We start from the raw sequence: 21,197 nt of genomic DNA on the forward strand, positions 1-21,197 counted from the left end.
TATTGTACTAAAGAAAATGGGAGTTCTAATTCTGCCTTAGGCACAAAGCCAGCTGGGTTAGGGTTTCTCTCCGTTTCTGATCACTTCCAAAAAACCTTGTCAGGGAAACTGCCGGGACCAGACCAGGTACGTAGTAGTCAGGAGTCAAAAACTGACCAGAAGGTCCTTTTTTAAAAAAATCTCTGCGATAACGATACAGGTAGTCCTCAACCTACAACCACAATTGAGCCCAAAATTTATGTTGCTAAGTGAGAAATTTGTTAGGTGAGTCTTGCCCCATTTTTCGTTTCTTGCCCCATTTGTTAAGTGAATCACCTCAGTTGTTCAATGAGTAACACAGTTGTTAAGTGAATCTGGTTTCCCCATTGACACTGCTTCTCAGAAGATCGCAAAGAGGGGTCCCCGGGAGATTGCAACTGTCATAAATGTGAGTCAGTTGCCAAGCGTGTAAACGTAAATCATGCGACCGTGGGGAACCCTAACCGTCGCTAAGCGAACTGTTGTAAGTCGAGGACTACCCGTAGTTTGAAGCAGTATTAAACGAACACGCAAAACAGCATAGCAGGAGGGAGAAGAATAACGTCATCCGTGACATTTCTACTCTGTTTTGGAGCCCGCCACAGCAACTTCTTGCCTAAGCCGCCGGTTTCTGTTTTGTTTCTCGCATCGCTCCGCCCGCCGAGAAAAGCGGCCCAGCGGGCGTGGCCAGCGCGGGGTGAATAAGCTCCCTGGCCCCGGGCTCCTTCGGGGGATGGTAGCCATGGCTTCTGCCGTAGAGGAGCCGATGCTCGTGTTGCTGACGGCGAAGGACCTGGAGTGCTCCATCTGCCTGAATCTGCTCAGCAACCCGGCCACGGTGCAATGCGGCCACAGCTTCTGCCGGAGCTGCATCCGGAAGTGGCTGGAAGACAAGCACGGAAACTGCCAATGTCCCATCTGCCAGCGCCGTCTGAGCGACAAGTTGCCCAAACGCACCGTCTTGCTGAACCTGGTCCTGGAAAAGTATAACTGCCCAGCCTCCAGCGACCCGCTTCCCACCGGAACCTCGCGCCTGGGCTTCCCAGACGGGGCGAGGGGCAAGCGGGACTTCTCCCCTGCCAGGCGCGGTTTTCAGGTGAGAAGGAAAAGGTCTCCGGCGGCTCTAATATTGGGGTCTAGCCGTGATTCTTTGGGGGAGGGGGGGTTTGACCAGCTGGGTGGCTTTCCTGTCATTGTTATTCTGAGCTTCTAGACCAGGGTTAGGCAACCTCGGCTCTTTTATGACTCATGGACTTCAACTCCCAGAATTCCTGAGCCAGCTATGCTGGCTCAGGAATTCTGGGAGTTGAAGTCCATGAGTCATAAAAGAGCCGAGGTTGCCTACCCCTGTTCTAGACAAGCCAATCTCTCACTTCTATCTGTAGTATGAAATGCAGATTTAGATTGGTTAAGAAAGGGCTATTATATATTTTATCCATGACACATTTTAAATCTCTGTGTATGTAGTACGTGTGTGTATGTGTATAAGAACACACACACACACACACACACACTAAGGAAAGAGCTTGCCGTTGACATGATGGGCATTTTGGATAAAGGGTTACTACTCCTATACTGCAATAGGTTTTGTTGCATTAACCAGTGTGAGCCTTGGAGCCTTAGTATTGTCTAAAGTTGAAGCCCAAGCCCAAGTAGCCTTCCCTAGCTTTTATCTTTCAGGATGGAAATCTGCTTCCATCCTCTCTAGCTATCCTACTTCTGGAAAGAGTCAGATTGTGGCTCCTTGGGTGTGACCTAGAGGCAAACATACAAGTCCCCATGGACTGCTCTGGAGGGCTTAAATTTGAACCTTTGATCTTCTGCATTGATGGCCCATGAAGTGTGCTTGAAAGCCTTCTTTCTTGGTAAACAAATAACCAAAAAGGAAATGATTAGTTATTCCCATCTGTCTTCTGTTCACCAGTCAGGCTATTTGTTTCCAGCTTCTGTTAATTGTTTATGTCTTTTTTTCATGGCTTTAAAGTAGAGGTCCTCAACCTTGGCAACTTTAAGACTTGTGGACTTCAACTCCCAGAATTTCCCAGTCAGCAAAACTGGCTGAGGAATTCTGGGACTTGAAGTCCACAAGTCTTAAAGTTGCCAAGGCTGAAGACCCCTGCTCTGCAGTATCAACTGTCAAAACTATTCAATTCAGGCCCTTATAAAGAGGCTTATTTATGATGCAAAAAGTTTTTAGCTTTGAGGGATTCAAATACTTTAGCTGGATATATGCGTGGTACTGAGCCATAGTGCAGTTTTAGCTTGGCTAACTGTAGTCTACAAGCCATGATTTACCATCATTGTGTGTGAAGGTTTGTCAATTTTTGCTTAATTTAATATTCTGTGTGAATCTACAATAGCTGTTATGTGTCAGTGATATTTTTTGTAAAAAAGTCCAGTTTTTGCTTTTTCCCAAGTAGAATCCTAAAATGTGGGGGTGGGGTGGGGTGGGGGTTGCACGTAAGTTGCATTTTTCTTGTTAACATTCATTGGAAAACAATCTGATCAAGAAATGTGAGACTTGTACTGTTGCTGACACAAAAACTTTTGATAAGGAACTGAAGGAACTTTAAGAATCTAGAATCAGTAGAACATTTTCTCTTGGGGGAGTGGAGTGAGTCCAAACTGATCATGTTTTTAACTCCCGCCTTGGGGATTCTGGACCACTTCCTCTTATGCCACTTCACACCCTGGCAGTTTACTAGATAGGACCTGCCCACCCCCAGGTTGGTCCCCAGTCCCAACCCAGGCATTGAGCAAAAATCCTTTCACACTGAGCTAATCCTGTCACACTCAGAGAAATTTGCCACGGTGATGCAACCACACCAGGAAATTCTCTGGTCCCTGCTGTTGGCAATTGTGAATGCAGTCAGGCATGACAAGCAACAGTGGTATACACGAACAAGAAATACAAGGCTGGGCTTGTGCAAAGAACGCAAGCAGCAGCAATTTCATTAACATTTAAACATACCCGAATCAAAGGATATACTGTACTATATAGAGAGAGATACCATGAAGGGTAAACAAACATATCAGAGGTTTACATTGAGCAGTATGGAGCTCTGTGATTGAAGTTGTCTGGGAGAGTATTGTAAACTACACCTTTCTCAGCTCTGGAGGAGGGACAGGTGGCACAAAGCCCTGCATCGGGTATGGAGTAGGTGTGATAAACTGTTTCTAACTGGGTCAGGGCTGTAGGTATGTAAATGAGATGGTTGAGGCCTGGCAGAAAAAGCAAGGGATCTTTCAAGCTGAGTTCCGCAGTCTGGTTGCAACTGATTCACTCTGAACTCTGCAATTAGAGACACTTTAGTATTATGTACATCTGCAACATGTTGAATACGGATAACTACATCAACCAGCTATTGGCTGAAATGCAAATACCAGGGCCACTCCAGTGTTGTTCACAACATCTTGGATGAGCCCCCATCCGGAGAGTAGTGAAGCAGCACCGGCTTAAGCCATTGCTTCCAAGGAAATACCGGCCTTCTGCTCCCCCACATATGAAGAAGGATAAGAGAAGGAAGGCCATTCAGGAGGTGTGTGACCCACATCCCCATCTCCAAAATATTGAACTACCCAGGACTATCAGAAGGAGATCCTGGATCTGTTTGATCCGGAAGGAAAACAAAAAGCTTGCCTTCAGGCAGATGCATTGGGTAATAATAGGGAACTAACTGTGGGGACGCGGTGGCTCAGTGGGTTAGGACGCTGAGCTTGTCGATCAGAAGGTCGGCAGTTTGGCGGGTCGAATCCCGAGTGCCGCGTAACAGAGTGAGCTCCTGTTACTCGTCCCAGCTTCTGCCAACCTAGCAGTTCGAAAGCACATAAAAATGCAAGTAGAAAAATAGGGACCACTACGGTGGGAAGGTAACAGCGTTCCGTGCGCCTCTGGCGTCTAGTCATGCTGGCCACATGACCACAGAGACGTCCTCGGACAAGCGCTGGCTCTTCGGCTTTGAAACGGAGATGAGCACTGGCCCCTAGAGTTGGAAACGACTAGCACGCATGTGCGGGGGAACCTTTACCTTTTAACTGTAGGGTTGGCAGATGGACGTGCATCAAGGCCACCCCCGCAATGTAGACCTAAGAAAAGTTTTCTTGGGAGGGTGTGCATCCTACAGATCTTCTAGAAATTCACAGAAGAAATTCAGGCTCTCTGAGGAGTCAAGTTCCTGCTGACACTAAAGGTTGCTCTCCAGAAAGAAAGTCCTGGTGGCACCCAGATCCTGTGCTTCATTACAAGTGGGAGTTTGTCCTGCAGACCAGTGAGATCAACGTGGCACTAGACAAGGCATTTCACCACCACCCCCATTCAGGAGATGCTCGAGAAATGGGTCAAGAGAAGCTCCGGCTGGGTAGAACCCCTTCCTTTCAACCGAGCTACAAATATTCTCCTTTATTAGAGTGCAGAGACTCTGGCTGGGCATTGCCCAGTATTTATTTCCGTTTCTCTTTCGATTACTAAATTGTTCCCTTTGGCATTTCCTGCTTTTCTGCACTTCCTGGAAGAGCAGTCATTAAAGGAAAAGGAGACCGTTGTGAGCTGACTGATTTTACTTTTCGGAAGCAACAGACAAAGAGAGAGAGTTGCCATCTGAAGCCACCTACTGGTACTTGCTCTTAGCTGATCCCAGAAAACTCAGCAGGGGCCGGGCCTGGTTAGTACATGGGTAGGAAACTGTCACAACATTCCAGGCTTGTGGCCTAGACTGGGAATTGAAACCATTTTCTGGAAGAAGGCTGTGCTCAGAAACTACATAGATGTGATTGTGAAGTCAGCAGGAGTCGAGTGTGAGTCAGACTTGACTTTGATCCAAAAAGTACTGTATTTACTTTTGAGTAGTAAAGAGGATGCTGGATTGTGGGAGGAGCTGGTTTAGCTCTCAAACTGTTGAAACTTTCTGGTGCCAATTGTAAAGGTAAAAATTTAAATGTTGAAAAGATTCAGACCTCTGTATAGAGGTCTTTCATCAGCAACAGTCTCTTTCCTGATTTTAGGATTATATGTTTAAAACCAGAAGCTCCGTTTCAAAAGCCTTCAGTTTTATGAAGAAGTGCATTTGTGATCAAGAGGAAATGGTACTAAGGATTATTGAGGAAGAATGGAAAATGGCTCAACAAATAAGAGACTCCACCGATAAGCAGATCAATGGAAAAATTCACGGCATATTGGATTTGCAGAATAAATCTGAAGAAACAATGAAGGTAAATATTGCATTAACGGCATCATAAATATGCATTTAACTTATTAATGTATCCTATTTATATGGCTGCTCACTTACAAAACTGTAAAAAGGTAAAGGTAAAGGTTCCCCCGCACATGCGTGCTAGTCGTTTCCGACTCTAGGGGCCGGTGCTCATCTTGTAGGACCTGGGTGCTAATGTCCTTTGGTAGTCTGGTGGTTAAAGCATTAGGCTAGAGACCAGGAGACTGTGAATTCTAGCCCTACCTTAGGCATAAAAGTTGGCTGTGGGCCAGTCACTCTCTCTTAGCCCACAATGTTGGATTTTGGTGACTAGCCAGTTTGTCAGTTCCTGTCACAACCAATGGATTAACACTCAGTCCAAAAAACCAGAAACGGAACCAGCAGATTCCGCACTTGCGGAGAAACACAGTATGTTCAGTTACTCGGATTCTAATTATGTAATTGATAGAAATACACTGAAATGTTGCCGATGCCTTGCTTAATTCTGGATTTACTTTTAATTGTTAGAAAACCTCCTCGGGACAAGAAGCTTATATTGGCGATCCCATTCAGAAGATCAGCGATATTGCCAGTGCTGTTGAAGAGCTAAGAAGACAGCTAGAAGCATCAGTTTCGAATTTCCCAGGGCAGCCATATCAGAGTTGGTAGAATTTTCATTGCCCTCTTACAATAAGGGTAAACATGTGCTGACCTATTACAAAGCTTTGAATATCACTAGGGAAATAAAAACCAATATGATCTGGCATTGTTATTCTAATCCAGGGGTAGGCAACCTTGGCTTTTATGACTTGTGGACCTCAACTCCCAGAATTCCTGAGTTGAAGTCCACAAGTCAAAAAGGAGCCAAGGTTGCCTACCCCTGTTCTAATCTGATGGGAAAGATGGCGTGGATCTTACCATGACTGGTATTCTGTAGCTACCAAATTCTTCTGGGTAGTAAGTAAAGCATGATGGAAATAAAATCATAGGGCTGGAAGGGACCTTTGGAGGTCTAATTCAGCTCTCTGCCCAAGGCAGGAGTCCTTGTACCTTCATTCTGTGTAAGTCTTTGAACATACCAGTTTTTGCTTTTTGGTTACTGAATCTTATTTTGTTCCTTCCTCTGATCCTTTATATCCATGGCTTTATATCTACAGACCTCACTCATAAGCATCCCTAAAGTGTGTTCTTTTTCTGTTGTTTGGCAGGCATCTTTTGAACTCTTTGGCAATATGGGCATGGAATTACTTTGTTTTATGATTATTAGTATAGGTATTAGAAGTTTTATAAATAAAGGGATTTTGCTGCTTAGCAATGAATGGTACCTTCTATTATGATATAAAAGTATTTTTAAAAAAATTCTTCTTGTAATATTTCAAAGAAATATGACCATGTCCATTCCCTGTAGGGAAAAATGTATTTAAATTTCAATTGGTCAGTGACAAGTCAGCACCGATTCGATCCGATTGCCAGCTGTAGACTTTATTCTCAGCATACAGAGGTGCTGGCCTATATACTGTACTCAGTTTGGGGAATTCCAATGCACGATGCATTCTTTTTTGCTGAATGCTTTTCAATATCTTATCCTTGCAATAGGAATTAGCAGTGGCCAATTCGAGACGTGTCTCCTTAAGCAATAGTAGCTATATTTCCAAAACTCTTTTTTAGATAAAATAATTGGCTCTGGATGCTATTGAATCCCAAGTCCCCTCATTCCTTATGCAACCTCTGGGCAGCGATAAGCTCCTCCATTCAATTTGAATTGAAAACATATGGGTGGTCCTATTTCCTGTGAAAATGAGCTTTCTCTGAAATGCTTATCAAACTGATAATGGGAACCTCCTAAAATGGATCAGGGAGATCTCCTTAAGCTGAGATTGAGGCTGAAACATAAGCAGCTATTTGTGTTCTGCCAGATCAATTTCTAGTCTTTGTGATTTAACAGCTTGGATTTTTGTTTTGTTTTGCCATAGAGCCTTCTCCAGGAACCAGCAACAGTAATGAAGCTGCAGATGATGGAGCAGAAGAAACATTCTTTTCTTGTAATTCCTGTAGGTAGTTTATTAATTTTAACTGATTTTGGGGAGAGCATACTCATCATTCCACTCCGGGATCATTTCCCACATTCCACTGACGTTCTGACTTTCTGAGATTCCTGATCTGAGCAAAACAAAAACACTTGCTAGTTCTTTTTTTTAAGAGTACAAATTGTTACAAATTAAAGTACAAATTTGTGTAGTTTTGCACATTAATTAGCTCAAATCACAATTACAGGAATAACGGATTAATATACAGGAATCAATATACTTAGCGTTAAGTATCATTTAGAGTAAAAATAATAGAGTATTCTTACTTATCTGGTCATCTTCTGATTGTTACATTGTTACATTTTATATGAGAGGGAGAAATATTGTGAGCATTTGTGGCTGGCCTGGGAGTACCATGCTTATACCGATTCCAGTGTAGGTGGTACCTTGCTCAATAGTAGTAACTGTGAGAGGGATCTCGGAGTCCTAGTGGACAATCACTTAAATATGAGCCAGCAATGTGCTGCAGCTGCCAAAAAAGCCAACACAGTGCTAGGCTGCATTAACAGAGGGATAGAATCAAGATCGTGTGAAGTGTTAATACCACTTTACAATGCCTTGGTAAGGCCACCCTTGGAATACTGCATCCAGTTTTGGTCATCATACCACGATGTAAAAAAGATGTTGAGACTCTAGAAAGAGTGCAGAGAACAAAGATGATCAGGGGACTGGAGGCTAAAACATATAAATTTCGGGAATAACTAATTAGCTGGCAGAATGTCCCTGTTATCAGTTAAGCATCTCTTTCTTGAAACCAATTTAGTTAAAATTTAACAAGAAAACTCTCTCTGTATATTTATTTATTTATTTTTCCTTGATCAGCCTTGTCCCAAGATTCAGTTCAGGAAGCAAGCAGCTCTTCATCAGCAGTGCCATCTACTAAGGACAGAGAATTGCCAATGATTTCAAGGAGATTTTCTCAGTGTAAGTATGTACATTGCTGCCTAGACAAAATAGTGATATTAAGCTATATAGAGATTCAAACATTCAAACTTTTCCTTTCAAAATAATTTGAAAAAAAGAGCTGTTGTTGGTGTTTATAATGATTTTTTTCTGAAACAAATGATTTATATTCCATTTAAGAGCGCAACATTTTATTTTGGTGTCTTTAGAAGCATATAGTATTTATTAAATAAATCTACTAGTATTAAAGGGACGCGGTGGCTCAGTGGGTTAGGAGGCTGAGCTTGTCTATCGGAAGGTCAGCAGTTTGGCAGGTCGAATCCCGAGTAACAGAGTGAGCGCCTGTTACTCGTCCCAGCTTCTGCCAACCTAGCAGTTCGAAAGCACGTAAAAATGCAAGTAGAAAAATAGGGACCACTGTGGTGGGAAGGTAACAGTGTTCCATGTGCCTTTGGCGTCCAGTCATGCCGGCCACATGACCATGGAGACATCCTCAGACAAGCGCTGGCTCTTCGGCTTTGAAACGGAGATGAGCACCGGCCCCTAGAGTTGGAAACGACCAGCACGCATGTGCGGGGGAACCTTTACCTTTACCTTTATTACTAGTATTAATGAAACAAAATGAGGTTAGCTTTCAAAGGTCTTGAGTGATAATTTATTTGGTTATGTAGCACATGGCAGTGGTAGGTTTTCCAAAATTGTTTGGACTATTACAACATTTTTTTTCCTCTCTGCTGGAGAAATATCAGATGGATATTTTGAGAATGCACACCTTTTCTAATCTAGAATCATTCCCAGAACTCTCAACATATAGATATGGACAAGTGTATTGGTTTTCCTCCCCTCCTTCCACAAAATTCCATTTTTTTTCTGAAGTAAGCTGAAACTAATGCACATCAATGGCATCCACTGTTCTGTTCTTCTGTAGTCCATGGTAGCATTTCTTATCCTTTAAGATATGTGGACTTCAACTCCCAGAATTCCGCAATTGGCCTGAGTTGGAAGTTCACATATCTTAAAGTTGCTAAGGTTGAGAAACACTGGCCCATAGAGCGGACACTTTGCTTTTGATATATGACTTTTAACATATTCTTGTAAATTATAAAAACAAATGAAAATGGCACGGACAGCTAACAATTCCATCATCCCAGGTATGTATCTGGTGTTTTATTCCTTATTGATTCTCCCGTAGGACTCAGGGCGGTATACAAGGTACTTAAAACAACAATACAAAAATTGAAAACAATTAAAAAGATTAAATTAAATCCCTGAAGAAATAAAAACCCCAGTTAAAACTCTCAGCCTGGGCCGGAGAGCTCGAAGAGCCAGGTCTTCAGGTCCCGGTGAAATGAACGAAGGTCGGGGGCAGTCCTAAGCTCCACGGGCAGCTGGTTCCAGAGGGCAGGTGCACCCACAGAGAAGGCCCTCCCCCTGGGTGTTATCCGCCGACAATCTTTTACCGGCGGAACCCTGAGAAGGCCCTCCCTGTGGGAGCGCACGGGACGAAGGGAGCTTGATGCCGGCAGCAGGTGTTCCCTCAGATAACCCGGACCCAAGCCATTTAGGGCTTTATAGGTCATCACCAGCACCTTGAATCTCACCCGGAGGGCAACCGGAAGCCAATGCAGCTCACGGAGTAGAGGTGTTACATGGGAGTATCGGGGAACCCCCATCTCAACTCGCGCGGCCGCATTCTGCACCATCTGAAGCCTCCGAGTGGTCCTCAAGGGCAGCCCCATGTAGAGAGCGTTGCAGTAGTCTAAATGGGAGGTCACGAGCGCATGAGTGACTGCGTAGGGCATCTCGGTCCAGGTAGGGTCGCAACTGGCGCACCAGTTTAATGATCCTAATTGTGATCGAAAAGCATATCTCTCCTCCACATCGTCAGAAGAAAAGGGAAGACTTAAACCTTCATGTATTATCCAAAGAAGTCCTCACCTCACTGGTGTGAGGAGCCATAGAGAGGACCGTAGAAAAACTATTCAGAAGTCACTAAGACAGCAGGGGCAGAAGCAAGCTTTGAGCCCAAGGAGTCAGGAAGGAATGCAGGTACTCCTCGGCTTATGACCACAACGGAGTCCAAAATTTCTGTTGCTAGGTGAGACAGTCAAGTGAATTTTGCTCCATTTTACGACCTTTCTTGCTGCAGTTGCTAAGTGAATTCCCCGCTGTTAAGTTAGTAACATGGCTGCTAAGTGAATCTGGCTTCCCCCATTGACTCTGCTTGTCAGAAGGTCACAAAAGGTGATCTCATGACCCTGGGACACTGAAAGCGTCATAAATATGAGTCAGTTGCCAAGTGTCTGAATTTTGACCACGTGACCCTGGGGATGCTGCAATGATTGTAGGTGTGAAAAATGGTCATAAATCATTTCTCTCAGTGCCATTGTAACTTGGTCAATAAACGAACTCTTGTAAGCCGAGGACTACCTGTAGTCTTCCTATGGAGTTGGTTTCCTGATCTGGTCTTCCCTATACAGCTGATATCAATCCTAGGGAAGTGGGGAGTATGGGAAAGAGACTCAGACTGGTTCCTCCTGACTCCTTGGGGATATGAGGGAGGAATGGGAAAACACAAGCAGACTTGCAACATGCTTCTGGAGTTTTAATGACGTCCGGATAGTTCCTTCAGGGTCATCCCCAAGGCACCCTACACAGTGGCCATGGAACCTGGGGAATTTGGGAAGCTGTAGTCCACGCATTTGAAAGACCCCGGGTTAAGAAAGCCTAGAATGTTTGTTAAGTCCATTTCTTCTAATGCCCATAAAAGCCATGGTGGCGCAGTGGTTAGAATGGAATATTGCAGGCTGACTGATTGCTCACTGCCAGGAGTTCAATCCTGACCAGTTTAAGGTTGACTCAGCCTTCCAAGGTCGGTAAAATGAGGACCCAGATTGTTGGGAGCAATAGGCTGACTCTGTAAATCGCTTAGAGAGGGGCCGCAAAGCACTGTGAAGTGGCATATAAGTCTAAGCGCTATTGCTATTTTCTCAGGGGAAAAAAAATCCAAATGCGCCGACAGGGATAATTGAATACATACCAGGCTATTCGCAAAACTGTGTTGGATATAACAATCTTGCTTCACCATACGATCAGGCAGTCTTAAATCTCCTATAAACATGCTTGTTGCATGTTGTGTTATTATTTTATTTATGTACTCGGCCCAATTTGGTCAGTAAGTTTAATAAGCAAATAAATACATTTCACCTCACTGGTCGAAGCGAGCTGCATTATCCAAACTCATTGGCAGCTAAGGCAAAAGGTTGCAGGTAGGTGGGTTTTGCACTGTGGACATATCTCCCCGATTTAAGGCTCCTATATCTGCATCTTTTTAATTTTATTTCATTTAGGGGCGTCCGTCATTACATTCGACGACGAAAGACTTAGTTGCAATCTTGAGCTCATGGGCAATAAAAAGAAAGTGAGAGTGTCTCGTAATCGCAAAGAATATGAACCTTCCTCTAAGAGATTCCGCAGCTGTCAGGTGCTGGGCTCTCCAAGTTTCTCTGAAGGCTGCCATTACTGGGAAATAAACACCGAGGAATCTTCTACATGGGCCATCGGTGTTGCCAGTGGGGATATTGGCAGAAATGACCGACTGGGGAGAAATGAATTATCCTGGTGCATAGAATGCAATGCTCAATGTATCTCCGCATGGCACAACAGTCAAGAAACCAAAATTGACGAAGACAAACCTTTGCGGGTCGGAGTTTACCTGGACTTTCCGACCAAAAGTTTGTCTTTTTATTCTCTCACTGATGAAGAAACATGCTTACACACGTTTGAAATCAATGCAGCAAATCCAGTTCACCCTGCTTTTTGGATTTATAGTTTAACTGCTGGCGAGTGTTTAACTATAAATGATATTAGTAGGAATTAATTTCACGCCACAATTGTATATTGCCTTAATAAGCATTTGCCCTCTAAAGAATCTTTTAAGATTCTGATGTTTTGCTGTTTGAAATATGAAGTGTCTCATCTGTTCCTGCTTTCTTTCTTTTTTAAAAAATAATATTTTATTAGCTTTCTAATTTTACAATTAAACATTTAAAAAGCAGTGTGGTGACTGGGTAATCAATAATTCAATAACATAGATAAATCTTTAGCACAAATCTCAAGTTACAACATCAGATATTTCCTCTCTTTTTCCCTTAATATCTGATAGCTCATATTAGGCTAATATAGTTCTTATTATTATCAGCTAAGTAAAACCATCTTTGTTACATTTATCATTTATAATCTTTAGCTTATACATATCTTAATTGTGTTTGCATTCAATCCTTATACACAATCAATGTCCTATTATTGCTTTTTTCCCAGGCTTTAATTTCCCATGAATATTCAAATTAACATTTGGTACTTATAATTTCCAAGCTTTAGGTGACCAAAGTTTCCCTTATGTCAAATTCTACATTTTTCCCTTTTCATAACAAAATCTAATATTTTAAATGCACATCTATTTGTGCATAATCTTATCCTATTTTCTAAAAGTTATCTATTTTCCACCATATTAAACCAAAAGTCTGTTAGTCTTATTACACATCTTACCTATTCAATTCTAGTGTTACTTTATTTTCTAAAAATTATCTATTTTCTGCTTTCTGAATGGGAATGAGGTGAGCAGTTTCAAGAGTTGGGATGCATAAATATTGTCACCCATCATAATCCCTGCATAGCCAGTTACAGATTACCCTTGACGTACAATTGTTCATTCAACGACGATTCAAAGTTACGACAGTGCTGAGCAGAGGATTTATGACTGGTGCCTGAAGTTTATTTATTTATTTATTTGTTTGTTTGTTTTTATATACCGCCCTTCTCCCGAGGGACTCGGGGCGGTGTACAGAGCAAGATAACTATACAGTAAAACAATAGTAAAAACAAATGAAACCCCAAAATCTATCAGGCCAGGCCGGCTTGCTGGAATAGGTAGGTTTTTAAGTCACACCGGAAGGTGCGAAGGTCGGGGGCCATCTGGATTTCGGCAGGCAAGCAGTTCCAGAGTGTTGGCGCACCCCCTGAGAATGCTCTCCCCCTGGGGGCCACCAGCCGGCATTCTCTGACCGGTGGCACCCTGAGGAGGCCCTCTCTGTGGAAGCGCACAGGACGGAGGGGTGTTGACGCTGGCAGTAGGTGCTCCCGTAGGTAATCCGGACCCATGCCATGTAGGGCTTTGTATGTCATCACTAGCACCTTGAATTTCACTCAGAAGGCAACTGGAAGCCAGTGCAGCACCATAGCAGCACCCCTATGGTCATGTGATCATAATCTGGACACTCGGAAATCCGTTTGAGCTAATGACCACTTGCCAAGCATCCCCTGATCATGTGATTGCCATATTCCCTGCCAATTTCACCACAAAGTCAATGGGGAAACCAGCAGGGAATGTTGCAAGTCATTGGGGTAAGTCTCCCCATCCATGCTTCCTCCCCACCCTTCTGGGCTTGCGCCACTTGCACATCTCCACGAACCCTCCCTGACCTACGATGCCCCTCCATGCACTCTCCTCGACCACGTGGCACCTTTTGCACACCCATCCCGAGATGTGTTGCACTCCCATGCATCCTTCCCAACCCTTGTTGCATCACTGTGCACCCTCCCCGACCTGCTTCAGAACCTGCACTCTTCCTGACACGGCATGCCATATCCTTTCTGACCCTCACCACCAGGCACACTCCCCAGTCCACCTGGCACATCTTGCGTACCTACCCCATCCTGTATTGCATCCCATACACATCCTCCCTCACCTACCCTGCACCTCTGGCACACTCTGTACATCCTTCTTGACTCATGCACCCTACCTGACCCTCACCCTCACATTCTTCCTAACCAACATCACACCTCCATGAAACTTCCCCATAAGCACCTCATACATCCCTGCTCACCTGACCCTCACCGTACTGCTGCAGCACCCCATGTCCCCGTGCACCTTTTCCAAACTGGCATATCCCCACACACCCTCTCCAACCTGTACAGCGCCTCTGCCACGCACCCTCCCTCCCTCGTCCAGGAACAACCATTTTAAAGACCTGCACTGAAGATGTAATGTGGACATTGGTTGGATGGTGTCCACTATGCCCCTAAATGGAAGTTAAGTCTAAAATACAAAACAATATCAAGAATTTTAAAAGGTGCCCTTAATAGGTTGATGGCAGCTTAAGAATATAAAATGATAAAGAACATAAAATAATGGAATCCTTCAAATAGAGAAAGTCTCCTTTAAATCCTCGATAGAAGTGATAACTTCTATAGGAAAGGAATCCCACTCATAAGGCCTCAAATAATGTTTTTAACACCAAGTCATACAGGAATTGATAAAATTATGTAGAAACATTAGAACTGATTAAATTACCCACCAGACTGTCTTAAAAGGGCACATCTTTCTCCTTCTGTCCTGGCCACTTTTTACAGAGGCACAATTGAGAGCATTTTAACAAACTGCATCACTGTCTGGTTTGGTGGCAGCAGTGCCTCAGATAGAAAGTCCATACAGAGAGTGGTGAGGACAGCCAGGAAGATCATAGGAAGCTCGCTCCCTAGTATTCAGAATGCTGCTTCTAAGCGCTATGTGCTTAGAGCTCAAAGCATTGTTAGAGACCCCACACACCCACTTTACGGTCTATTTCTGTTGCTTCGAAGTATTTCTAGCAGGACTACCTGATTCTGTAATAGCTTTGTTCCCTATGCCATCTGTCTGGTAAAATCGCAAGATTCGTTTTTCTCACCATGCACATGTATACGGAACCCAAACTAGACTGTTGTTTCTCTGTGTCATATAATATATACAGGTATATGCATCATTCTGTATTTATTTATTTTGTCATATTTATGTAGTGTATATCGGAGATGGTGACCCTTTGAGAGCTGAATGCAACGAAATTTTATTTTAATATAGGTCGATTAGTGTACATTAAAAGTGACAATAGTTATTATTTTATTCTATGTTCTATTCTATTCTATTCTATTCTATTTCTATTTCTATTTCTATTCTATTCCCCTTCTCTTTGCCAACTTCCTTGCGAAACTGAGAAACTACAGACATGCAGCAGGAAACTCCTGGCAATAGGATTAGGAAAATTTCACTATCTTCTACTACACTACAGCAAATGTGATCTTGTAGCCAACAGAACAAAGGTAATCAACCAAATATAAACACTAACCTTTGTGGAAAAAAATTACATATAAACGATACGTTGTAAAACAGAGAAACATTTTGTATAAAGGTCTGAGCTAGATTTTACTGGGGATGCTTGATTTGGACCCCTGTCCCAAGTATGAGGTTCTCTTATTTCTGCAGAGATAAACAGCTGAAAGTTGCCTTTGTTGCTTCAGTGGGACTTACTGGTCATTAGTAATGAGAAAACCGAGGCTTCGGCTAACAACCCAAAGCCAAATCTTGCAAGATCTCTGGTAGTTGCATTTAATCTTGTTTTAATGGTTTAAACTGATTTATCAGTTTAAAAGGGTTTAAAAAAACTATTTTGGTGTCTGCAACAAAATATGAACTCACTCAGGGATGTTCCTTCTTTAAAACAGTTACTGAACAAGCATAAGCAAAACATTTTTTAAAAGACCATTAGGGTAGCAGTAGTAGTAGTAGCAAGTAGACTTTATTTACATTTCAACAATATACAGTACAGTACACAGTGAAACGAAACAACGTTTCCCCAGGATCAAGGTGCTACATCAGACAACACGAATAAAAAAAAAAACAGAACACAACTACACATAACTCTAAACTAAAAACTTAAAAAAAACTACAAATACAAGTTTTTAGAGTTCCAGTTTCTTCATACTGAGAATTCTAATGGCTTGTAGGAAGAAACTGTTACACAATCTGGATGGCCGAGCCTGAATGCTCCTGTACCATGGTCGTGTCATCAGCGAACTTAATGATGTGGTTCGAACTGTGCATTGCTACACAGTCGTGTGTCAGCAAGGTGAACAACAGGGCACACAGCCCTGAGGAGCCCCACTGTTCAGTATGATGGTGTTAGAAATGTTCGCGATCCGGACTGAGATCTTCTAGTCAAAAAGTCCATGATCCAGTTACAGAGGGAGATGTTCAGATCTATAACTAAAGGATTGGGAAAAAAATCTGCTCTTTTTACTTTTTTTTTACACAGCTATTCTGAGAGCAAGACACCTAACAGTGAAAGGACTTCTTAAGTAACCTGATTTTAATGCTATTCTGTGCTGGCAGCTGATTCCCCCTTTTTTGGGCATCCATCGGTCTAATTTTTTTTTTTAAAAAAAAAAAACTAAAACTTTTTTTAAATTAAAGTCAACTCGCATGGGGTTCCTGGCAAGCCAGAGGATGAATCCCATTGGCAATATATTGCTTCCTACTTTAAATTCCATTTGAAATAGACAATAATCTGTCCATAACAACAGTTATTGATTTTTTTTTTTGCTAAGCAGAAGTAGTATCCTATTGCTTGAAACTGAATACTAAGTCCATAGTATGCTGGTCTAATCTGTGTTGAGTTTAATACTGAGACCTGGCCATGTTTTGGCATCCTGATAAGTGAGACTAGGATGAAGCTGCCATACCTAAAAATAAAGCAGGCACTTCAGCAGGGTGGACAAAAGCCAGGGGAAAAAATCCCTTCAGGAGATAGATAAGGAGGTCATTAAGGAAACAAAGAAAAAATGTTATCTAAACCAGACTAAAGAGATTGGCCTGAACACACAGGGAAACCTCTCCCCAATCCCATCAACCAGTACCAATCTTGTCAATGAAGATTCTCATTCATCCAAATAGAGTTGTCTGCAAATTGAGTAATGGCACCTGGACTTTTTTCCTTTCCCTGTTGGTTTGAAACATTTTGCTGCTTATCCAAGCAGCTTCTTCAGCGTATAACTTGGATAAGAGGCAGAGTTTGACTGCCATCCAAGCGAATAGCAATTGATTCCCATGGTCTCCATGAATTGGCCCAGCACCTTTTTGAAATCAGCCAAGCTGGTAGCTTGTGGTACTGAATCCCAAAACTGAATTACAGGTAGTCCTCAATTTATGGTCATACTGGAGCCTGCCCATTGCAGTTGTAAGTCATAACGGTCATAGAGTGGGTCACCATCTGACCAACCCAATTTTGCAACCTTTTTTGCAGTGATTTTTAAACGAATGCCACAGTTGTTAAATGAACCCAGTTTTGCTGAAAACAGGAAGTAGACTTCTGAGATAAACTTGGGTATTATTCCACTAATCAAAACAATTCCAGATAACCTATAAATACTTAAGAAAGTGAGAATAGAACCACAGGATCATAGTAGTTACATCCCTCCATTGTGAGAAATGTCTATTCATACTTACTGTTTTTTTTATTTTTTAGTCAATTGTTTTTCCACAAGAAGTTCTGCCATTTTATTCTATGACTGTCGAACTTGCTGAGAAGTCTTTGATGAGGGACTTGAAAATCTAAGTGGATTTTGTCTACTAGCTCAGTCCTATCCTCATTTTTTTTAACATTTTAAAAATAACTTCACTTACCAAAGCTATGCTGAGCATCCTTTAGCAAGGCCTTTCACATTTTATCTTTAATAACACTTCACTATCATAACAGATGTTAAGCTTACAGGCATATAATTTCCAGGATCTCCCCATGAGCTCTTCTTAAAAACTGGAGTTTACCCTCTCCATATAACCAAATTTCAAAATACTGTAAATAGGTAAGTCCAGGTTGATAATCTTAAATGATGTTATTTATAAAGGACATTCTTCCATTAAATGATCTGACTTTTACCAAGAACTCCTTCAAGGCCTACAGATCTGCCATCAGGATTGCAACATGATTGATACCATCAAAGGCAGATCAAAAGAAGAAAGAACATTAATATGTACTGTCTTCTGTTTGAACACATAACTTTGCAGAGGCATTTTTATAAATTGAGATTCTGCCCAAATTAGTTTTGGGATAATATACTAGGCAAATACATATTTCCACCTTTCAACACCTTCTTGTTTTGAGATACATAATTGGAAGAACAAGGCTAGATATTTTGAGAAGTCCATAAAAAAAGTGATTTAGATCACAGGTGTCAAGCTTGCCACCACATGAAGTGTCGCGACGTATCGCGACTCTTTTTGCATTGCCGGCAATGGGGTGGGCCTGGTTTCGGTATGAGGAAACCGGACCGTGGATGAGCAGTTTGACATCCCTGATTTAGATGATCTTACTTGAAAGCCGTAATGGATAGCTTGGAAGTTAAAATAAATAGCACCCAAGTTCTTCTTGTGTTTTTTTTGCCTGTCAGTGAGCTTCATGCACCAATTGATTTATATCTGATGGTTTAGGTGGCCGTGTGGTAGTTTTTCCCCATCAAAGGAGTTAGGATTATAAGTCAATGAATGAAGGTTATCTGGCATGGTATCCATGCCATAATCACAAGAATATCACACCAATCAATTATATCTGTGCCAGGTAAAAACTTTTTAGATATAAGATTTTAACACTAGGGGGGGGCAGCAAAGGAACAAGAACCAGATGCTCTTCCTCGGGGTTTAAGTTGTACAATAATTGCAGTTTGAAAAATGTGTTTCTGTAGGACAGTGTAGACCAGGGGTAGGCAACCTCGGCTCTTTTATGACTCGTGGACTTCAACTCCCAGAATTCCTGAGCCAGCATAGCTGGCTCAGGAATTCTGGGAGTTGAAGTCCACGAGTCATAAAAGAGCCGAGGTTGCCGACCCCTGGTGTAGACATTTCAAAAACAGATGAAATTAAAATGAATTTCAAACACACATCTTACACCAGGCGACAAATACCTCTAGCGATACCAACGATCAATCTACCGCCAACTCTCCAGAGCAAACCCGTTTCTCCCAATCAATTGAATGCAGATGTATATTGTAGCCTAAAATACTTGCACGTTACTTTCGCGTTATTTTCCAAATTAAATTAAATTACAATTACAGGGGGAGGGGGGAAAAAACTAAGGCGCTTCTGTGCTCCCGAACGCGTCCTTTTTTTAAAAAAAAAAAATTTTTAAACTAATACGCATCAGTTACACTTCCGGTTTGCTCCCCATCGGACCGCCTCTCCGATCCGTGGGACCAGGAAATGCCGACGGGCCCCCGTTACAAGCGCTCCCTAGAAGAGCATCCGACAGAGAGCAACCTGCGAGAGAGCGTCTCCTCTGCCATTGAAAGCCTGCGAACTTAGCTCCGGAAGTTCAAAGCCGTCAGTCCTTCTAGCCTCCGATCTATGGTTGGTGGAGGGAAAAGGTTGCGAACAGGCGCTTTGGGGAGGGCGGGGTGGCCGCGAGAGAGAGAGAGAGAGAGAGAGAGAGAGAGAGAGAGAGAGAGAGAGAGAGAGCGTGCTCGCGCCGGCTGTTGGAGGCGGGACGGCACGAGCGGGTCGAAGCGTAGTAGGCCGTGGCCCCCCCCTTTCCCCCTCCCACCCCGCCTTAGCGAAGCCCTGATGTGAGCCGGGGCCGGATCGCCGGGCCCAAAAGGCGGAGGAACAGCACGATGAAGAAGGACGTGAGGATCCTGCTGGTGGGAGAACGTGAGTGAGGGAGGGAAGGAAGGAAGGAAGGGAGGAGGGAGGGAGGGAGCGGCTGGGAAGGTCAGCATGGAAGAGTGGGAAGGCAGAGAAGCGGGGACTGGGCCGGAGAGGAAGGGAAGCCGGCTCGCCCCGGCCAATGAACCGGGTGAGGGCAGAGGTTTGGCTGGCTGAGCTTCAGGCAGGACAGGAAGAGTGATGTAGCCGAAGGGTAAAGGTTTACACGTGTGTTCTTGTTTGGTCTTCCTTTACTGCACAGGTCTGCAACCTGCGGCTCCGGAGCCGCATGCGGTTCTTTCAGCCGTCTCCTGCGGCTCCCGGTCCTCTGCCATGTGCAACCCAAAAAAAAAATAAGTGGGGCTAAAAAAGTTCAACCAATCAATTCAAATATGCAGGATACGTGCATATCTCGCCTTGGCTCTACTCTTCAGTCAAACCCTGTTCTGCGCATGTGCACACATGCACACATTTTTTTTTTGCGGCTCCCAGTTTTTCCTTTTGTGAGGGAACCGGTTCCGAGTGGCTTTTTCACTGTTTCAGGTTGCTGACCCCTGCTTTACCAGAATGAAAGGGGTCGGGTTGGCTGGCAGAAAGGTGGCTAGGGAGAAGGAGAAAATATGTGGGTGGGTGTGGGGGGGGAAGAACCAGGTGTGTGGGGATTTAAGCGAAGGTAGGAGAGGGAAAGGACAGTGGGCAGGCAGGGTATTGGAAAGCAAGGAGAGAAACTTCCTGACAGTTAGAACAATTAACCAGTGGAACAACCTGCCTCCAGAAGCGGCGAATGCTCCAACACTGGAAGTTTTTTAAGAAGAAACAGGATAGCCATTTGTCTGAAATGGGTATAGGGTTTCCTGCTTGACCAGGGGGTTGGACTAGAAGACCTTCAAAGTCCCAACATTATTACTCTTGTTATTCTGTATACTGTAGTTCTGAATGGGCATTGGCCACTTCGGTAGCTAAAATGAATGATAGATTTTTATGCACTTGCATAAGTTGCCTTGGCAATGGATCTTCAGGACTTGGGGTAGGGAGGTAAGATTGAGAACTGTTTCAACAAAACAGCTTTCATTTTACTTTTAGAAATCTTTTGACTAAAATAACAATTTATCCATGTTTCCTTTCGATATATATTTTACTGTTCTTATTTTTTTTGTATTTTGCAAGCTGCCCAGAGTCAATTTCACCCTTTTTATGCTGGTTTATGAACATAATAAAGAAGATTTAATTTGATTCAAGAGTTTTACTAGCTTGGGCAGCTAGTAAATACTTTGTAAACCGCCCTGAGTCCTACGGGAAAAGGGTGGTATATAAATTCAATAAACTTAAACTTAAACTTAAAACAGGATTAAGGGTGCAGTAATGGGATTTTATAGGATCTTGGGGAGGGGGTGGGAGACAGGCTAAAGAAGAGGGGAACTGGTTTAAGGAGAAGCAGACGTTCATTCGGCAAGTGGATGTAAAAAGGGCAGACGAAGAGGCAGAGCAAAAGTGGAA

General features: G+C 43.1%; 2 protein-coding genes across 15 annotated transcripts in view; both read left to right on the forward strand.

The window, feature by feature from the left end:
* Positions 1–202: 202 nt before the first annotated feature.
* RNF135 (ring finger protein 135) lies at positions 203–12,682 on the forward strand. The gene is made up of 6 exons (XM_083353624.1): positions 203–1,114; positions 5,020–5,226; positions 5,736–5,868; positions 7,181–7,258; positions 8,117–8,218; positions 11,548–12,682. Exons 1-6 carry the CDS (start codon positions 752–754, stop codon positions 12,075–12,077), a joined length of 1,413 nt encoding a protein of 470 aa, XP_083209750.1. The 5' UTR covers positions 203–751; the 3' UTR covers positions 12,078–12,682.
* Positions 12,683–19,485: 6,803 nt separating this feature from the next.
* RHOT1 (ras homolog family member T1) overlaps positions 19,486–21,197 on the forward strand; it is a 50,335-nt gene continuing 48,623 nt past the window's right edge. For all 14 annotated transcript variants that reach the window (XR_014491221.1, XR_014491222.1, XR_014491223.1 and 11 more), the window contains exon 1: positions 19,486–19,706. Coding sequence is in view for 10 of the 14 variants with exons in the window: in XM_083352740.1 (XP_083208866.1) it covers positions 19,670–19,706 (37 nt within the window). In the remaining 4 variants the exon portion in view is untranslated. The remainder of the gene's footprint in view (positions 19,707–21,197) is intronic.

The sequence above is a fragment of the Vipera ursinii genome, assembly GCF_947247035.1.
Source record: "Vipera ursinii genome assembly, chromosome: 2".
NCBI lineage: Eukaryota > Metazoa > Chordata > Lepidosauria > Squamata > Viperidae > Vipera > Vipera ursinii.